Genomic DNA, 19,629 nt, shown 5'->3' on the forward strand with positions numbered 1-19,629 from the left:
CCCCGACATTCCTTTGTGATTTGACAACTTCATTTTTACTTGTCTTAAAGGCTTATTTTGAGTGAAAGTGGTCTCCACAAACCAACACAAGTCCTTTTAGCATGCTTTGTCCTTACTCACATGCATCCAAAGAAAATTTCCAAGAGATCACTCAAAATAGAATTGTTCCGAGCTAAGCACACTTAACTTTGGAGTTCCTATGATTGAGTCACCAAAAAGGAAGGTGGATCTTATTGGTATAGGTATTAACTCTTAATTCATTTTAAGGCTTTCTTAACCTTATTTTCATGTCCTTAGGACCCGTCTCATTCAGATGTGATATCGGACTATTCATGTCCCCCTCCTAAACTTAAGATGTTACATGTCCATCAGTTTTTGCTTGGTTTATCCTCGAACCACATCTTACTGGGAAAGGTTCTTCTTTGATACCATCTGAAATGCTCCAGGCCTAGGATCAAACGAAGATTCAGAATTCAGATCCCCAACATTTCTTTACATCCCCTGCGATATGGCAACATCATTCTTACTTGTCTTAAAGGCTTATTAGAGTGAAAGATGTTCCCACAAACCAACACGAGTCCTTTCAACATGCTTTGTCCTCACTCACATACATCTTAGTAAAATTTCCAAGAGGTCACCCAATATTGAGTTGTCCCCAACTTTTGGAGTTCTTATCATTGAGCCATCGAAAAGGAAGGTGCATCTCTTGTTGGTATAGATTAAACTCTTAATTCTTTTTAAGCCTTTCTTAACCTTATTTTCATGTCCTTAGGATCCCTCTCATTTAGATGTGCTATCAGATCGTTCATATTCCTTTCCTAAATTCAGTATGTTACATATATAATTACAAATTTTACTATACATCCAAAAAACCTTAGTTTCATTTGCAATTTGTCTAATTGGTTTTGCCACCCATTACGACTCCTCTAGTTGTTATGCATTATAAAAAATTGTCATACTAAAATTGTGGGAACGGTTGACATTGGTTTTATTTTTTAAATAAAATTAATGAAAAATTACTCCATTAACTTTGAGTTTTCAAGTACTAAAGTTTTTGAAGTCGATTTTGTTTTTTTAGATTTATGTCCTAAATATCTTGGTTTGTATTCTTGTACATCTTATTCTTTATTTAATATAATAATGAGGTATTTTACACATTTAATTTTATTCTTGCCATCTTGAGATGATTAAAAGGAAATGTTGAAGGTCAATCTTTTTTTAATTTGGAGATACTTGGCCTTTTGAAGGCTGAAGTTCAGGTGGATGTAGATGTTGGACATTGGTTTTCTTCTTATGGTTGTACTTATTGTTAATTGCTATCAATGATATGTTTAAAATTGTGGAAACGGTTGACATTGGTTTTATTTTTTAAAGAAAATTAATGAAAAAATTATTCCATTAACTTTGAGTTTTCAAGTACTAAGGTTTTTGAAGTCGATTGTTTTTTTAGATTTATGTCCTAAATCTCGTGGTTTGTATTCTTGTACATCTTATTCTTTATTTAATATAATAATGAGGTATTTTACACATTTAGTTTTATTCTTGCCATCTTGAGATGATCAAAAGGAAATGTTGAAGGTCAATCTTTTTATAATTTGGAGATACTTGGCCTATTGAAGGCTGAAGTTCAAGTGGATGTAGATGTTGGACATTGGTTTTCTTCTTATGGTTGTACTTGTTGTTAATTGCTATCAATGATATGTTTAAACAATAATAACTTGGCAACATCTTTTTATGGTTGTACTTCTTACTATTATACAATAATAACTATCAATTGCTATCAATGATAGCCTTTAATTTATGTTTTCCTCAAAATTCTATGATTGTACTTGTTCTTAGATCGTCAATCTTGTTGCAATCGTCTTGTTTTCTACATTCAAATGTATAAAGAGTTAGTGAGAAAATAACAAATATTCTTCCTAATGATTTTGATCAATAAACGTTGTTCATACCTGAAAAGTCTCACATAATCTTGACCTTTCAAATTCTTCGAAATGATTTTGATCAATAGATGAATACTTTTCTAGTGGAATTTGTAGAAGTTGTGGTTCATCTTTATGTGGCATAATGTATTTCGTTGTTAACCAGTTCTTGAACTGACAAAATGAAATGTCTGCAATTTGGAGAATGTTTTTCCTAGATCTTGGACTAATAACGAATGTGGCCTAAATATTTAAAAGTACTTAGTAAAGTGTACATACATCAGGAACATTAACAATATAAACACATGGAAATTATATATACTTCAACTATACTGGATATCTAATCTTTCAGTTCTGCAGGCACACTTTTCCAAGATGTATATGTGATAGGGACATGATAATGTATTACATACCCTTTGAAAGACTTTAACTTCGCTCCATTCTTACCAATAGCTACTCCATTTTCATTGTACCTCACCACCTTCTTCTATCTTAAACTTCTAATGTGAGTTACATTGAGCATAATAGTAGGTCCTCGTGGTCTCTTTATCTATTTTGGAATAAAAAATGACCAAAGCACCTGTAACGCACCAGGCCCAAGATTCAGAATTAGGTCACCCAACATAGAATTTTCCCAAGCTAAGCACGCTTAACTTTGGAGTTCCTATGATCGTGCCACAAAAAAGAAAGGTCCACTTGTTGGTATAGGTAATAACTAGTAAATCTTTTTTAAGTCTTTCTTAACCTTACTTTCATGTTCTCAGGATCCCTCTCATTCAGATATGATATCGGTTCGTTTATGTGCCCCTTCTAAACTTGGAGCATTACAACACCTTTTCCTTCAATTGAGAGAATACTCAACCTTTAGAGTTAATTCACAGTGATATTTGTGACTTTAAACTTGTGAAAACTAGAGGAGGAAAAAGGTATTTTATTACTATTATAGATGATTGCATGTTACGTTTATCTGTTGAGAAGCAAAGATGAGACAATTGAAATGTTTAAGATTTTTAAAAATGAGATTGAAAATCAACTAAGCACAAAGATTAAGGCAATAAAAAGTGATCAATGAGGTGAATATGGTCCTCTTGTTGAACAATTTTGTTTAAAACATGATATTATTCACCAAACTACTACTACTTATTCACCTCAATCAAATGGAATTGCTAAAGGGAAAAATCGAACACTTAAAGACAATGATGAATGCAATGCTTATAAGTTCATGTTTACCCCAAAATTTGTGGGGAGCAGCTTTGTTAACGACAAATTACTAATTAAATAGAATACCTTATAAGAAGTCACGAAATATTCCTTATAAGAAATGGAAATGAAGAAAACCTTCGTACAAAGTCTTAAAAGTTTGGGGGTGCCTAGCAAAAATGTTGTAATACCTAAACCTAAAATGGTTAAAATAGGACTAAAAAGTGTTGATTGCATATTCATTGGTTATTCTAGCAATAGTTGTGCATATGAATTTCTAGTTCATAAATTAGATATTTCAGATATACATGTTAATAAAATTATGAAATCAAGGAATGCAACATTATTTGATAATGTTTTTCTACACAAAATGTCTTTTGAAACAAGGTTACAAAAATGTTCTCTTGATGCGATAACGACTGGATCTCACAATAAATCAAATGTTGAGTTAAGAAAGGATGAGGAACTTAAACGAAGTAAAATGATGACGATCTCAAAACCATTTGGGCCTGATTTTTTAACATATTTGTTAGAAAATGAACCTCAAACGTTTAAAGAGACCATATTCTCTCCAGAAGCTCAATATTGGAAAAATGTTGTGAATAGTAAAATTGAGTCCATTATGCATAACCATACTTGGGAACTAGTTGATGTTCCATTAGGGAGTAAACCATTTGGTTGCAAATGGATTTTTAAAGGAAAAATAAAGATCGATGGATCAATAGATAAATAAAAGGCAAGACTCGTTGCCAAAGGTTACAAGCAACAAGGACTTGACTCTCTTGATACCTACTCACCAATTACTAGAATTACTTCCATGCGCATACTCATAGCAATATCAACTTTGCATGGATTTGAGATACATCAGATGGATGTTAAAACGACCTTTTTAAACTGTGAATTGGATGAAGAGATCTATATGCAACAACTTGAAAGGTTTGTTTTCTTCAATCAAGAAACAAAAGTTTGCTAATTAATAAGGTCTCTCTATGTCTATAAAACAAGCACCAAAACAATGACATGAAAATTTTGACAATGTAATGCTTGCAAATGGGTTTAAAATTAGTGAATATGACAAATGTGTATACATCAAAAGTAATGAAAATAATCATGTCATTGTGTGTTGTATGTTGATGAAATGCTAGTTATAGGTAGCAACATCAACATTATTACGGTTACTAAACAAAAGTTGGCCAATAAATTTGAGATGAAATATTTGGGTGTTGCATATGTTATACTAAGTATTAAAATTTCTAAAATCCTACAAAGTACAAGGGTTAGTGTTGTCTTAATCACATTATGTTGATAAAATGCTTGAAAAATATAAAAAATATGACATTGTGATAGCAGAGACCTCAATTTGATGCTAGTCTCCATTTAGGTAAAGATAATGGAGATAGTATAGCACAACTAGAATACTCTCGCATCATTGGTAGTTTAATGTACATCATGAGTTGTACACGTCCTGCTATGTTGTAAGCAAGCTAAGTTGCTATACAAGTAATCCAGGTCAAGACCATTGGAAAGCTATCTTGAGAATTTTGGGATACTTAAAGCATAATAAAAATTATGCCTTACACTATACACGATATCATGCTGTATTTGAAGGTTATAATGATGCCAACTGAATATCGAGCACTAGATTCCAAATCCACAAGGGGTTACGTTTTCACTCTTGGAGGTGAGGTTGTATCTTGGAAATCCACAAGGGGTTACGTCTTATAGCACGATCCACAATGGAATCTAAATTTATAACCTTAGATATATAAGGCTGGAGAAGAAGTCGAATTGCTTCAAAATTTGGAAGATATTCCTAATTGGTCTAAACCAGTGCCTGCAATATGTATCCATTTTAAAAATCGTTGAAGAAAGTTTGGTACATCCATAAAGTTTTGTTTGTTGATCTTCTGGACATGGTGCTACTTCTAGAAGAAAGGTAATATGTTCTATCCTGGGAGACAATGTTGGTTTTTTAGTTTGTTCTATAATAATTTTATGGATAATTGGTTTATTGTTTAATTATTTAATAAAAGTTATTATTCTAATCATTACTCAATTGTATGTTATAGTATAATAATATCCATGAATATGTTATTATATTCTAAATGTTTCTAATCGATTAATATTGTGGGAACAATAATAAATTAAGATTAGTATGAGTTATAATTGATAATCATATGTTGATTATATATGTAAAGATATAAAATATAATCATATTTTCTTATTAGATAATAAGAATTGGACTTGCCTCTAATAATTGATTGTTTTGATCCTTTAGACCAGAGATTATCATAATGTCAAACATAAGAATTAATCTATTCAAATGTTATCTTTAACCCGATAATTATAATAGGTTGGAATACGTTATGAATTATTTTTAGGGTAGGTAATTAATAAGTTCAATTAGAGAATTGGAATCTCATTAGAAATCCTAAACTTATTAGGAAAAACCCTAGGAAGCCTATAAATAAGACCTTAGGGGTCTTATTTTACATACAAGCCAAGACATAAAATTCATTCTGAATTTGAGGAGTCAAAATCTCAATTCGTATGTGGATACTATCAAAGAACCCCGTTGATTTTGCAACGTTTTAGTGATACGAATCTTATCAGAACAAGGCAATTCGAATTTGAAACATCGGCGAGCTTGGTGGATCATCTTTATCAGAACAAGGCAATTGGAATTTAGAACATCGACACAGAGGTATGTTTATTTGTGACTTAATTGTTTATGCACAGTCTGTTTACGTTCTAAGGGTTAGAGAAAAAAAATTATATTAATTATATTGCATCTAACCCTAGTTCATTTTCCAACAGAAAATTACTCTCAAACTCGAGTACCGGGGTGAGCAAAATTGTCTTAAGAGGGTGAATAAAATTGTCTTAAAGAAACAACTTGAATTTGTTGTTTTAGTGTTTTGATATGGTTGTGATATTGATAATAGATCTTAGGACAATCTATGTCTAACCCAATTCTTAGGGTCGAAATCATATTGATATTAGAAGTTCAGCAATTAGGTTTCTAAGTATCAAATCTTAAGATTTTCTTATCGAGAGTTCAAGCACTGTAGATAGAATGTATCCGTGAGTATTCTAAATTTATTTTAGATTTAGTTTAGTTTTTATTTGGTGTTCTTGTTCTGAAAAGAAAAGAAAAGGAACAAAGCCATTGAATTGAAATCGAAGGAAAAATGAAGTTCATCTTGAAAGAAGAAATCGACAAGTCTAAGAGTCTCAGATGGAAAGAGGAGAGTTATTTGGAAATGATGAATGAGGCAACAAATTATTTGTAGAACTGAAGTTACTGAAGTCTGAGCAAAAAAATTAAAGGAAATTAAGAATTAAAAAAATCCGGAATTGGAGAACCTGAGGACATGGATTGTTAATTAAAATATATATATATATATATATATATATATATATATATATATTGGAACAACAGGTCAAATAGGTACATCAACTAAGCAGCTGAGTTTTTATGAATTACAAGCAAGTGGTTTTCCACGAGTCATGTACACACAGAAAAGTTTTGACAAATGGCTGTATGTTTCCATTGTTCTTTGGAAGTACTTCAAATCTTGAGGAGTACCCTTGTTTGGAAGGAAGAAATTGAAGGCATTTTTTCTATCATCACCACTATAGTAAAAAAGGAAATGTAAAATTTATTGTCTCAACAATCAAGGAATATGCACTAACGTGGAGGAATCGTTTCTATTCAAAAAGGAGGAGAAGCAAAAATCATGAAATACCTTCATGGAAAGAAATTAAGCTATTGATGAGAAAACGTCTTGATCGAAAATTAAGGAAATGATCATTTACGAGGATCAGAAAGCTGCCATGAATCAATTTTACGAATGTCAATATGCTTGTCGATCGAAAAGAAATTCAACCTTGTGAGGACTTTAGAAAAAATTGTGCATATTGCCATCAAGATAAATAAATTAAAAAAATAAAAAGGCTATTACAAAGACAATCTTCAAGGTACACTAAAATCTAAGCTCCATGTTAGTGCCACCACTAGTAAACAAAAGTCAATGCGTGAACATGATTTTTTTGTCAACTAAGTCATTAAATTGCAAAGACTCAAATGATTGTAATCTTGGCACCATTGTTGAACCACTTATTACTAGAGAAGCATGTGTTAATGGTAGTGGGGTAGAGAAAGTAGATGGGAGGAAATTTGAAACTGACATACTTTGTACTCCATTAGAGTCTAAAATAATGTTTGATCCTACTATTGTATCATTGCTTCAAAGAGAATAAAAACTTGTTTTGTGTGAGTTGGAAGACAAAAGGCATAACATTGAGACAAAAGCAACAGAAATATAAGAAAAAGAAAAAATATGCAAAAATTGTATTAAAGCAAAGCTCCATATGAGTTAACAAGTTCTTTTGATGGTCACAAACTGATTGAAGATTGGAAAGACCAATATTCCTTCGGAACTAGGACTACAAAATGGTGTCTATCTTTGACATCTTATGACTCCGAAGATGCTTTACAAGAAAGACCATTCAAGGGAAGTGCTAAGGAACTGACATTGCTTTCTTCTCATAACTTCTATACTGCTTTACAAGGTTTTGATTTTGATATAAGAATGAATCCTTCAAAAGAAGGAGAGGATGATATGAATCGACCAAGTATCAACTTATTAATTAGTTTTTATTTAACAATTATGATGTAATTTTAATATTTTACAGATTTATCCTTTTTAATGACGTTTAAATAGGGATAATTTAGTAATTATACTTAGTTGTTTTGATGAGTTTCTGATACCATTTGTGCTTATTTTCAAGATTAGCATTAAAACTTCTTTAACTTTGAAATATTCAAGTGGGATTGATTATCCTATTTGTGGAATGTTCGAATGTTGGGACAAAAAACTTATTTTCTTGTTTCAAGATATTGATCTTAAAGCAGCAATCCATGTCTAACCAATCCTTATAATCAAAATCATATTGATACTAAGGGTTTACCAATTAGGTTCCTAATTTTCAAATATTTTTCATTACAAAATCTTTAAGAAAGAGCTTTCAAGGCAAACTAAATATTGACTAATAAAATGAGAAATTTTTGGAGATTAGTTTCAAAAAATAAAGATAAACAATAATAATCAGAAATCAAGGAATTCAAGTTTAGTTTCAACCAATGGATAAACTACCTTAAATCGCACCAAGTCGACATCGACCAATTTTCTATGAATGGAGAACAACTTCTATTCCGTCTTGTTTTTAAGTGTCCTTGTAAGCGGAAGCAATTTAGATGGCTAATCAAATCTTAAATAGTTTCTTGGAACCCCTCGTTCTACAATATGCCTTATAAGGTCACATGATATCCTATGTATATACTCTTAATCACATATTCTTTTGCAAGGACCACCTACATCTTAAACTTCTTAAAATTTCAAATAACATGCTAATTTAAAAGGTCAATTCAAATTAACAAGATAATATAATTTTCGACAAAAAGAAAAAATAGAAAGTGAGATCGATGTGGTTCAATGCAATTAAATTGGTTAAAACATATTATCCTTTTAGGGTATCCACCAAACAGAATCTCCTAAGAAAAATCAAGTCATAATAAAAAGGAAATAAGGATACTTCATTGAATAGGGAATGATGGATTAATAAGATGGAAAGAAAAACAAGATAAAATTATAAAATCTACAAAACAATAGACAGGGGCATCAACAAACTAAAGTGCTTTTCTTTGATGGATTTGAACTTTTCTCTAAGGTTAAACCCACTCTACAATACATTCTCAAGGGTAAAGATGACCTATAAAACCTACTCTTGAGAATAATTTATGATTTTGATAAGAGAATGCATAATTCTGTTATCCATTTTTGGGAATGCCCCTTGGCAATGTCCTCAAGGTTCAATAGTTTTCTTTAACATCGTGTTTGGAAAGTCATCAAGAGCAAAATCCCTAGATAAAAGTTGAGAAGATTTCTAATAACTTTTTAAGTAATATAACTACTCTTTGAAGGACGCTAGTTCTGAGTGAATCACTTAAAAACATTTTCCAAACTCAAAGACTAAAGCCTCCAAACTTAAAAAATGTGTACGAGGACAAACAACATATGCCATATTTCAAATACGTCTAATAATATTGACCAATTATCCATAGAAAGTTATGTTTACAACAAATTGGGGGGAAAAAGGTTGAACAAATAAGGTAAGCGAGCAAGTTAGAATATTTTTTAACCACAAACTGCAATGGGGGGTTTTCAGGCTTCTTATATCATACCACCTTAGAATAAATAAAATACATGAAATATTCACCTACAATCAAATTGTGACCTAGCTTCTTATATAATTGTCAGAGAAACTGATGATACAAAATTGAAATGAGGGAGAACAAACACCAACTTTCTCTGATCATTATCTCTCACTAAGAACTTGAAGGAAATTACTCGTACAAAGCTACAAACCTCTCCACTGTCACACCTAACAAAAATGTGGGAGGTTGTCGAGTTCTTAGTTTAATGACACTGGCTAGTAGCTCGCTCTGAAATTGTATCAACGTTCACTCTAGCTGTACTTCATTAGGCTAACGTATTCTCGACGTACTCCAATGCCTTCTGTTTCACTGATTCAATTCGTTCTTCATCACCAGCAGACTTTTCGAATTCCAAATATTTTTTAAATAAGAACTGCAAACCCAGAAGATTCAAAAGCTCAGTCAAAACAAAATATGGTTTATATCTAACATTGGTCTCTTGAAATGGTTTTACAATATTGGGCTTCTAAAATTTTCGTTTTACTCATCCTCTAAAAAGTGAATATTTTAATCAGTTGTCTTACTCAGAAACCTTTTGAAAATTCAGATACCAAAATAATTACTTTCAAAAAGAAAAAAAATTAAAAATTCAGACTGAGATAGTACATAGTAAAGGAGTAAGGCATCACACGCACCTTCATCTTCTTGGGAGCAAGAGATAAACTAGTTGCCCTTTCAAAAAGGGCACGAATCATATCTTTATCACCAAGACGAATTTCCTGAGAAGATTGGTAGATAACGATATGAGAAATTGACCCATCATTTTGAGAATATAAAAACATCATATTCAGTTAAAATAATTTACTTGATCAAGATAGATGCTCCACAAGTCAGTTCTCTTTGGATACTCTCGAAGAATTCCTTCAAACATTGACCGACCTCGATCTGCCACCCCACATTTGAATTCAAGGATAGCTGTTTGTGAGATAAATTTAATGTGCTTACGCTTTGGAAGGCAAAGAAGGGCACGGTTCACAATTGATTGAATTTCATCTTGTTTCTTCTTTAGCAAATTTTCCATCCGCCTCAACCAAACCTGAAAAGTCGTGGAAAAAACAAACAGTGCTCTTCATATTTGTCAGCAAATTTTACAATATCGGGAAACCCTGGAACATATTTAACCCTACTCTTTGATTAATAGTAAAGTACCTTGCAGGAATGCTTGAACCTCTTTATCATTTTGTCCAGGAGCTCATCAGCCAACTTATCTTGCTTCGTTCTCTCATACATACCCAGCAATGCTAAATGAACCTTCTTGGGATCATTGCACTGCAACGCTCGTTGAAAGATTTTAGTCACAGCATCCTGTAGAAAAAATAAAATAAAATACCAAAGCTTTAGTACGAGGAGACACATCAAAGTAATCAAACAATTGGGTTATCTGTCTAATGTAAAAGTTGTTAATTCTTTCTATTACCTCTTTAGGATTTCCATATTCATTTTCAAGATTGAAGTAAGCCAACCAGACATTGAGCTTTTCATTCTCTTCCCGAATATTGATTGTCCTCAAAGCCCTTCAAAAACAACCGAACAATCAGTATTAATATTTAATAATCCTGTAGACAAAAACAGCCACTAGAATCATAATAATCCGCAAGTAAAACACTAAAAAAAGACTAATATACACTTGAATGCAATTAACAAGAAATCTGCATTTGCGCATAGAGATGTCCACAGGGACGGGGCTGTCCCCATCCCTGCAAAATTCCCCACAGAGAAAATTCCTCATTTCTACTCTTTTAGTTATTAATTTCGTAAGATTTTCTTCTCAACCTTATAAAATTTTATATTACTAAATGGATCATTTTTAATACACTTTTATTATTAAAAATAAATTTATAAAATTTCCTAATAAAACATAAAATTTTATATTAAAAAATAATTCAAAAATTTAATCCTATAATTTTCTTAAATTAAAATATAAATATTAAGTTTAAACTAGGAAAAGTTAAACTTAAAAACATCCCTTCCTTTTTATATCCATGAGTGTCCAAACCAGCTTACGCACACCTCGTCTAATCTTACGAGACAAGTCAGATCCTACAACATTTGAGTGTCAAAGAAATTTGTAGGAAATTAATTCCTAGGTAGGTGGCCACCATGGATTGAACTCATGACCTCTTGGTTAGTTATTGAGACTATGTCTTCCTTTTTACCACGAGGCAAGCCCATGATGATTAAAAATGTCCCTTTACTCTTTGGACTTTCAATATATGTAAATAATTGTGTTAGAATGCTTCATCTAATCAATGCAAATTACATGCTAATCAATGTAAATAATTGGCATTTATATCACAAGAAAATTATTACAGTTATGTAATCCATAGATTAATGCTTCAACTCTTCAAGGTTTTTATGTGTTCTAAACAGATTATATTTTTACTTATTTTCTTTTCCATGCCATCTCTTCTTCTATAAATCATTTCATCTTTTTTCCATATTTCTTGTGACTCTTTATCTTATCAATTTTCTTGCTTCATAATTTATTTGTGCTTGCTAAAAAAAAAGTGACTTATCGTCTTTTTATGATTTTTCATATTCTATGTCACTTGTTTAAGGTGTTAAAGAAAAAACAAAGTTTATCAAGCAAGTATTGAAGCATCGTGATTTGTATCCTACAAATTCATATTTTCAACTCTATGTCATTCTCATCTTGCATTCAAACCTTTTCTTTCGTTCTCGTATATATATATATTTTACTCTGAACTCCTCATTACTCATTTGCTTCTTAAAAGTTTACTCCATTACCTAGCCACACCTGTTTTCTACATTTCAGTGAGATTTTGGTGACTTTCTACCTTCTAGCCAAATTGGCATCGTTCTTGTATGATTCTCATAAGAATACTATAAGGCTTGCTGAAGTTTGAGATATTTCTAGTCTTAGGAGTAAACCTATAAATTTAGTGGTGCAAACACGAGCGACCTTTCATCTTCTAGAGTAATCACGTAAGGTACTGCTGGTGAGGTCCATTTTTTTCTTTACTTTGTTTTTCTATTGTAGGATGGACAATCAAAATGATGAAGTACGATTAAGAGAGGCACAACAAAGAGTTATTGCACGAACGATTAGTAGCATGGAAACATTGACAAATCATTTGGATAGGGTAAAGATTGAAAATCAAGCAAGAGAAAGAATGTCACCTCGCACAGCTTGTGGTAATTAACCATAATGACAACCAATATGAGGGTAATGGTTTTGATGGTTTAGATGATGACCAAGTTATATTACTGGGGGAGCCAAGACGTGTTGGACATGGAGAGAGGAAGAGGTCATAGGAGAGCTTACCAAAACGTCCAGAAGAGCTCAACAAGAAGCATCTTAGGTTCATCGTAACATGGGAGCCATCAAATTTAAAATTTCAAAGTTCTTTGGAAAAACTAACCTAGAGGAGTACAGTGGGAAAAAGAGGTGGAGAATGTGTTCGCTTGCCATAATTTTAGCGACGAGCAGAAGGTTAGATTTTGTGTTGCCAAATTGAAGGATTACGCTTAAACTTGGTAAGACAAATTAATGTCTAGAAGGAGAAGAAATCTTGAAGCACCAATTAATTCATGGTATGAATTCAAAGAGTCTATGAGGAAGCGATTTGTTCAAAATCATTTCCAAGAAGACATGGTACAAAAGCTTCAAGCATTGAGGCAAGACAACAAGTCAATCAAAGACTACTACAACGAGATAGACACTTTGATGGATCACCTTGATCTTGATGAGGAAATGGATTCTCATGGCAGGGTTTTTGAATGGCCTCAACAAGTGACAAAGTTGATTTGCAGCCGTATTTTGACATAGAGGAAATGTTGCATCTTGCCATCAAAGTGCAAAAACAATTGAGTACCAAAAGAACAAAGTACAATTCTTCTAAACCTTCTTCCTTCAACTCATCATGGAAAAAGGAGAATAAAAGTGAATTTAGAAGTAAAGATAAGTTTGTGAATGGAAGTTTTAAACAAAAAGGTGAGTCTTCTATGAAAGAAAAGTCCAAATTTGAAGAGTCTAAGGAGAGAAATAGAGATATTAAGTGCTGGAAACTTCAAGGGTTAGGTCATGTCGCTAGAGATTGTACAAATAAAAGGACAACGGCCATTCAAAGTGCTAAGGTAGTAACTGAGGGAGAGGAAAGTGAAAATGAAGAGGGTAAGAAAGAAATTGTTGAAGAGGCTAGTGATGGAAGTTTCGAAGAACGAATAGTTGGAGATGTATTGGTAACTTAAAAGTGCTTTAAATGCTCAAATTAAAGAAGATCTAGTTGAGAAGCAAAACAAAACATTGTTTCATACTCAATGCCATGTGAATGGAAAGGCATGTTGTGTAATCATTGATGGTGGGAGTTGTACTAATGTTGTTAGTACATTACTTGTCAAAAGATTGGGTTTGTCAACAACACATCCTAGACCTTACAGACTACAATGGTTGAACGATGGTGGGAAAGTGCGAGTGAATAGACAATGTCTTCTGACTTTTCCAATTGGAAAATGCAATACTAGCATCTTAAGTAATGTTGCACCTATGCACGTGAGAGAATTTTGTTGGAAAGGCCATGGCAATTTGATAGAGAAGCAAGCTATTCATAATGGTTACCTTAACCACTTAAGTTCACCAAAGATGGTAGAAAAATCGTTCTTCCTTTGTCCACTAGTGAGGAGCAATGCAAGTTAGAGAAAATGAGAGTGCAAGTTGAAAAAAAATGAGAAAGGAGAAAAAAAATACTTTTGAGTGGAAAAAGCAAACGTGAAAATAATTTTCTTGATGATAATGCAAACTCTCCACAATCTAATGGATCAAACTAGATTGAAAGTCCTAATACATTCTAACACAAGAATACAAAGAAAAGCATGAAGCTTAAGAGATAACACTATGAGAAATTTCATTCAAATTCAAGTTATGTTCAAAATGTGGAAACTACAACCCTTTCTTACTAATTAAAATTGTTATATGAAAGGACACAACATTGAATTTTGTGCCCATTCAACTACTATAATAAATAAAAATATAGAACATTAAATAAGCATATAAAGTATTAAATATGTGAATAAATCTGAATTTCTAGATTCATTATGACTTTTGGGTGTTCAAATGACTTTAGAAGTTCTAAGTGTTTGCAACTCTTCAAGTTTATTGGGAAGTTGTTAGGTACTAGATATTTAGTATGATGTCGGTTAAGGGGTATAAGGGTAATTGGATAGCTAGGAAGTTACTAGTAGTTATTGTCTTAGGGTGGTTACTAGTAGTTATTGTGCAAGTATGGTTACTGGGGTGGTTACAACTTGTTATAAATAGAAGGAGGGTAAGGGGTAGGGCGGCCTTCTGTGGAGTGGTCTAGGGCTTGAGTGAGAGTACTCAAGAAGGTGGTTCCAAGTGCCTTATACTTGGGTTTATCTTGTATTTTCTTATATTTGCATTATAATAAATTCAGATCTTGTTCTTGTTAGGAAGTATCCTAACAGAAGCTTAGTTTGAAAGCAACTCATTCTATGCTTTAATTAATCAACGCCAATTATTTGCTTATCAATCTCTTCGTACATATGATGTTATAAAACAAATTCATCAAATGTATGAGCGAAATAGAAGTGACCAAAATGTCAATAGATGAAGGAAACTACTCAATGTTGATGAAAGACTACATGCTTCATTTTTCATACTCTTAACTCAAAAGTTACAGTTAGTTCAGTAGTACCTCTCAGCTATTGAACGGGCTTTCTCTGCGTCTGCCTTAAAGAAATCCATATACTTAATCCAAACAAAACTACTATTAGGAGAGCTTCGAACCAATTTTTCAAATTCATCAACAGTAGTTGGTGAACTATTCTGCAACAGTCTTTCCTCAGCGGCCCTCACTTCCTTTTCCCTAAAAAACAGGTTGAAAAATAAGAAACCAGCCCGAGTGATGAAAACACGTTTTAGACTATGAAAAGCACGTTACCTTTCTTCTTTAGCCTTTTTCTTCTCTCGTCTATCATTCTTTTCCTTAGAGTCTTTGCCACTAGTCAGCTCTTTATTTTCAGACTGCAAAGTAACCATGTCAGTTTCATCTATATCATCAAGAGTGACCTCAAGTGAGGGAACCAAAGCTCTTGATTCTGCCAGCCTAAGTGGCTGTTCTGGTTCAACATTGTTGAAGTCATCATCCATATCCTTGAACTTGGTTGAACTGCTGTCTGGATCCATTGACAATCTAGCCTCACCAATGAAACTGTCACCATCAGCCGCATCTTCATGCTCTTCTTCCATATTTGTACAAAGTTCACTTCTTTCTCCAATGTAAGACCTCTTCATTCCCAGAGCAATACGATGCCTTTTTTCATCCACCTTGAGAAAAACAATAACTATTAGAAATCATAAAACACAATAATTCATTGCAAGAGCAACAAAGATTGGAAGTGGTTATTAAAAGTTGGAAAAACATTTACGATAGAAATTAAGGCAAATTATGATCATAGTTTAAACATTACAGATAAAGTGTTGCTTCAACCATAAATGACCTATACTAACGCAAGCCCAATGAACAAAAATCACAAACTCCAATTTTGAGCCAGCAAGAACTTAGCTCAACTTACTCCGAAAAGAAAAAAAGAAAAAGAAAAAGAAAAAGAACTTCCCACCCAAAATTTCTACTAAAAGAAGACTCCAGTTTTGTAAAATGCATACTTTGATACGAAGCATACTTTGACATCATGTACCTTTAATACTTTTGCTTTCACCGTGTCCCCGGCATGGTATCTGAAGTCTAGGTTCTCAATAGAATTGTCGGAAACTTCTGATATATGACATAGGCCAACCTACAAAATGAGCATAGTTAGGTAAAAGTATACCCATTACATGACACAGCCCAACCTATAAAACGAACATAGTTAATAATATACCCATTTAATAATTCATTTGAAATCAACATTCATCAGTGCATACCTAACTAATAATGTTATAACTGTCAAGTAAGACTTTCATGACATAGATGTTGATGCCATTGAAATTGAAAAAGACATTGAGACGTAATAACCCAACTGTTTGTGCAAATGAAAATATAAGAGATGATTTGCCAATTGGCAATTGCAAATTTCCTTCTGGGAGAAAGAAAAGCACATAGGAAATGATTTGCCAATTGCAAAAATTAGAAATTAGTTTTATATTGACAATTACATAGTTTAAACAACAAAGATGAAAGAACCACCTCAGCAATTAGAGGGACGTATCAAGCGCATATTATGTTATTATAGCGAGTTTGGAGCACAGTGTTATAGTCTGGACTTTAGAGTATAGATTATTATAGTCCAAATTATATCTATCTGTAAAATAAATATTGGTTATCCTAGATTATGTCTACTTTTTGCATTATTATTTTTTGTCATAAATATATTTAGTACATGAAATGTCATCTTTGGAAAACATAACTCCAATTATACCTTCTACCCATTTATACAAATTGGTTTATTACTGGATGCACATGTTATAAAATTTTATAATATAACCTCTTCCATAGAAATGGACATGTGATTTTATTAAATCTTATTAATTACATTATTCATTTAATAAATTTAATAATACCTATATATGATATTTAGACTTTAATAGGTTTTGAAATAAAATTTCATAAATTTTTTTCACTTTAACTAATTTGAAAAATATCGTGGTTTTATCAAAATATGTTAAACTAGTATTTTAATCTTGAATAGAGTTGCTGGAAAATTATAATTTCTTTTACAAATTATATTTGAGGAATAAAAAAATCATAAAGTTTTGAATTTTTATTATTATATTCACCTAAACGATAATTCTAGGTCTTTGAGCTAGTTAAATTGACCAACGAAAAAAAATGACAAATGTTATTAAACTGAATAAGGGATTTCCACACATATACTTAATTATATATATATATATAGACACACATGCATATGTATTAATACAACAAGATGCACGTATGTGAAGTTTCTTTGATATATATACTAACAAGCACTATTCCTCCAAATGAAGGAAACATAAATCTTAAACCATGAAGGGAGAAAGATAATTTTAAAAAGATAACCTAATAACAATAATAAGTTAGGAAAATAATAATTTAGGAAAAACCTCAAAAAGAAAAAAAAATGAGATATTGTACTTTAAAAAATACTATTATAATTTAACTAAAAGTTTGTTTGGAACGACCTAGAAAAAGGATTTCTAAAAATTTATTTTTATTTAAACACCTTTGATAAAAACTTCTTAAAAAAACACAAATGAGTTCTAGAACTTTTTTTAAAAAGTATTTGTATATACAAGTTTGTTTCAAGATTGATCGACGGCGATCAGAGGCTAGAATTGGTTGTTGGAAGTTCGCCAGTGGAGTCACCGAAGGTGGTGGTCGGACATTGACCGACGACGATCACCAGAGGTGGTGTCCAAAAGTTAGTTGACGAACTTCCCAACCCTTGAAACAAATACCTCTTAGGGTTGAAGAATAGTAAGAGCACATGGGTTATTTTACATCCTAATCTTAATCCCCAAAAACAAGGAGTGACGGTTATAGCCCATTCCACTCCTAGCCCCAAACATGCTAATGTTTAGTCAACTTAAAAAAGTAAATCCTCACCACATCCGTATTATCAATGCTGATGAATAGACCAAATGATTCCACCCGCTTAATCCGTCCAGATATTATATCTCCAGCAGAAAAACTTCTTAAGTCGTTATTACTTTCTCTCAATCCACCAGTTTCAGTCACAGACTTCAGGGTGACTTCAACTCTCTTTGACAAGGGCTCGACGGATAATATCCTGTATTATGGCTTCTTAGTTTTCTCTCAAAGACTAAAACCATAAGAACATGAAACAATAATAGAAACTTGTTTTACCTTCCACGAACAAGTTTCCCTGTGGGGAACTCTTTTTCAGGATTATCAATATATCCATCGGATAGATTAGACAGGAGAATTTTTGCCTCCAAGCCCCGTGATAGCAAAATGAAGCATCCTTTGGGCGATACATTTTTCACATAACCCTATCAAATCATGCACAGAACAGGAAGCTTAGGCAATATTCCACAAGTATAAAGGAAATTACTGTCTCAAAACTTATTCAGGATCCAATGTTGTATTTTAAGAAATCATTTTCTCTATATCATATTATCATCTTTCAGCAAAGGCTCCATATTTATATGCTTTATAAACACCCAAAAACCCAAAAAAAAAAAAGTAAAAAAAGGACAAGAACAGCTAAGCCAAGTATTTTTAATATAATCAAAATCATTGAAGGAAATATAGATGACACAGTAACAACAGCTAAAGTGAGAAGGGGGATGAAAAAAAGATAAAAAAACGCACATAGACAAGATGGCCAAACTTCCAGCCCAAGACTCCAACTAATAGTAATATTTAAACTATAAATGAGTAACAATAAATATTTATAATAGATTGTCATAGTGAATGTAGTAGTTAGCCACTACCTTGATTGGTCCAAATTTTGTAATTATTTTTCTTTTACAAGTAATCTTGTAATCAATTATTGAGAATGGCTACACCACGTACCTTGTACGAGGAAAACAATATTAGAAAAAAGAACCCACTATAAACCGAATCAAATGCCACTTCAGAACTCAGAAACAAAAGAGGGCCCCCTACGAACTCTAAATACTTACAAGAAAAAAAAAACAGAGGTAAGAAATGTCTAGGTAAATTTGAGAGGATAAAGGTACTGATGTATTACAATACATTCAACTAAGGTCTTCTTAGATAGAAGACAGGCCTATTAAAAATAAGGAAAGAGAACAACAATAATATGATAGAACCCAAACATACTGAAAGATAAGCAATAACTAAATTACAAAATAAAGCAAGTGTTAGAAGTACTTGGATCTTCCCTTTCTTGGAAGGAAACTAGTTGTCGCTGTCCATGTAAATGACACTATCCTTGCAAGAAACAATGAAATTGACACAAAAGACTAAAAAAAATACTCTTTATTATATGATATCATGGCCTAATGCACAGAAACATGAACTCTTCTCCTCATACTCTGAACAAAATTCCTCTCCTTCATATTGATAAGGCCTCCTTTTAAAAGGGAAAAGTGGGCACTCTAACCATGAACCTATATAGCATTCTTTAAGTAGTATGGCTTGAGCGAAACTATTAGAAAAGAATGCTAAACCCAGCCTATAAAATTTAATCGGTAAAGTTCAAAAATTAATTGTTTTAGTATTTACCATAATTGCGTTGTAAACATTCACCCTCGTTTTCTCCCTTTTTGGCTGGTAAGAA

The 19,629-nt window shown here is 32.3% G+C and overlaps 1 protein-coding gene across 1 annotated transcript in view; it reads right to left on the minus strand.

Moving 5' to 3' along the window:
• Positions 1-9,339: 9,339 nt before the first annotated feature.
• Positions 9,340-19,629, minus strand: part of LOC103486130 (rRNA biogenesis protein RRP5) — a 41,210-nt gene continuing 30,920 nt past the window's right edge. Inside the window, exons 31-40 of the mRNA XM_008443986.3 lie at positions 18,228-18,373; positions 17,967-18,150; positions 16,081-16,179; positions 15,324-15,709; positions 15,078-15,248; positions 10,820-10,916; positions 10,552-10,707; positions 10,208-10,438; positions 10,038-10,121; positions 9,340-9,775 (exon numbers count right to left, since the gene is read on the minus strand). Coding sequence (XP_008442208.2) covers positions 9,668-9,775; positions 10,038-10,121; positions 10,208-10,438; positions 10,552-10,707; positions 10,820-10,916; positions 15,078-15,248; positions 15,324-15,709; positions 16,081-16,179; positions 17,967-18,150; positions 18,228-18,373 — 1,662 coding nt within the window. The 3' untranslated portion in view covers positions 9,340-9,667. The remainder of the gene's footprint in view (positions 9,776-10,037; positions 10,122-10,207; positions 10,439-10,551; positions 10,708-10,819; positions 10,917-15,077; positions 15,249-15,323; positions 15,710-16,080; positions 16,180-17,966; positions 18,151-18,227; positions 18,374-19,629) is intronic.

Source organism: Cucumis melo, chromosome 8 (assembly GCF_025177605.1).
Source record: "Cucumis melo cultivar AY chromosome 8, USDA_Cmelo_AY_1.0, whole genome shotgun sequence".
NCBI lineage: Eukaryota > Viridiplantae > Streptophyta > Magnoliopsida > Cucurbitales > Cucurbitaceae > Cucumis > Cucumis melo.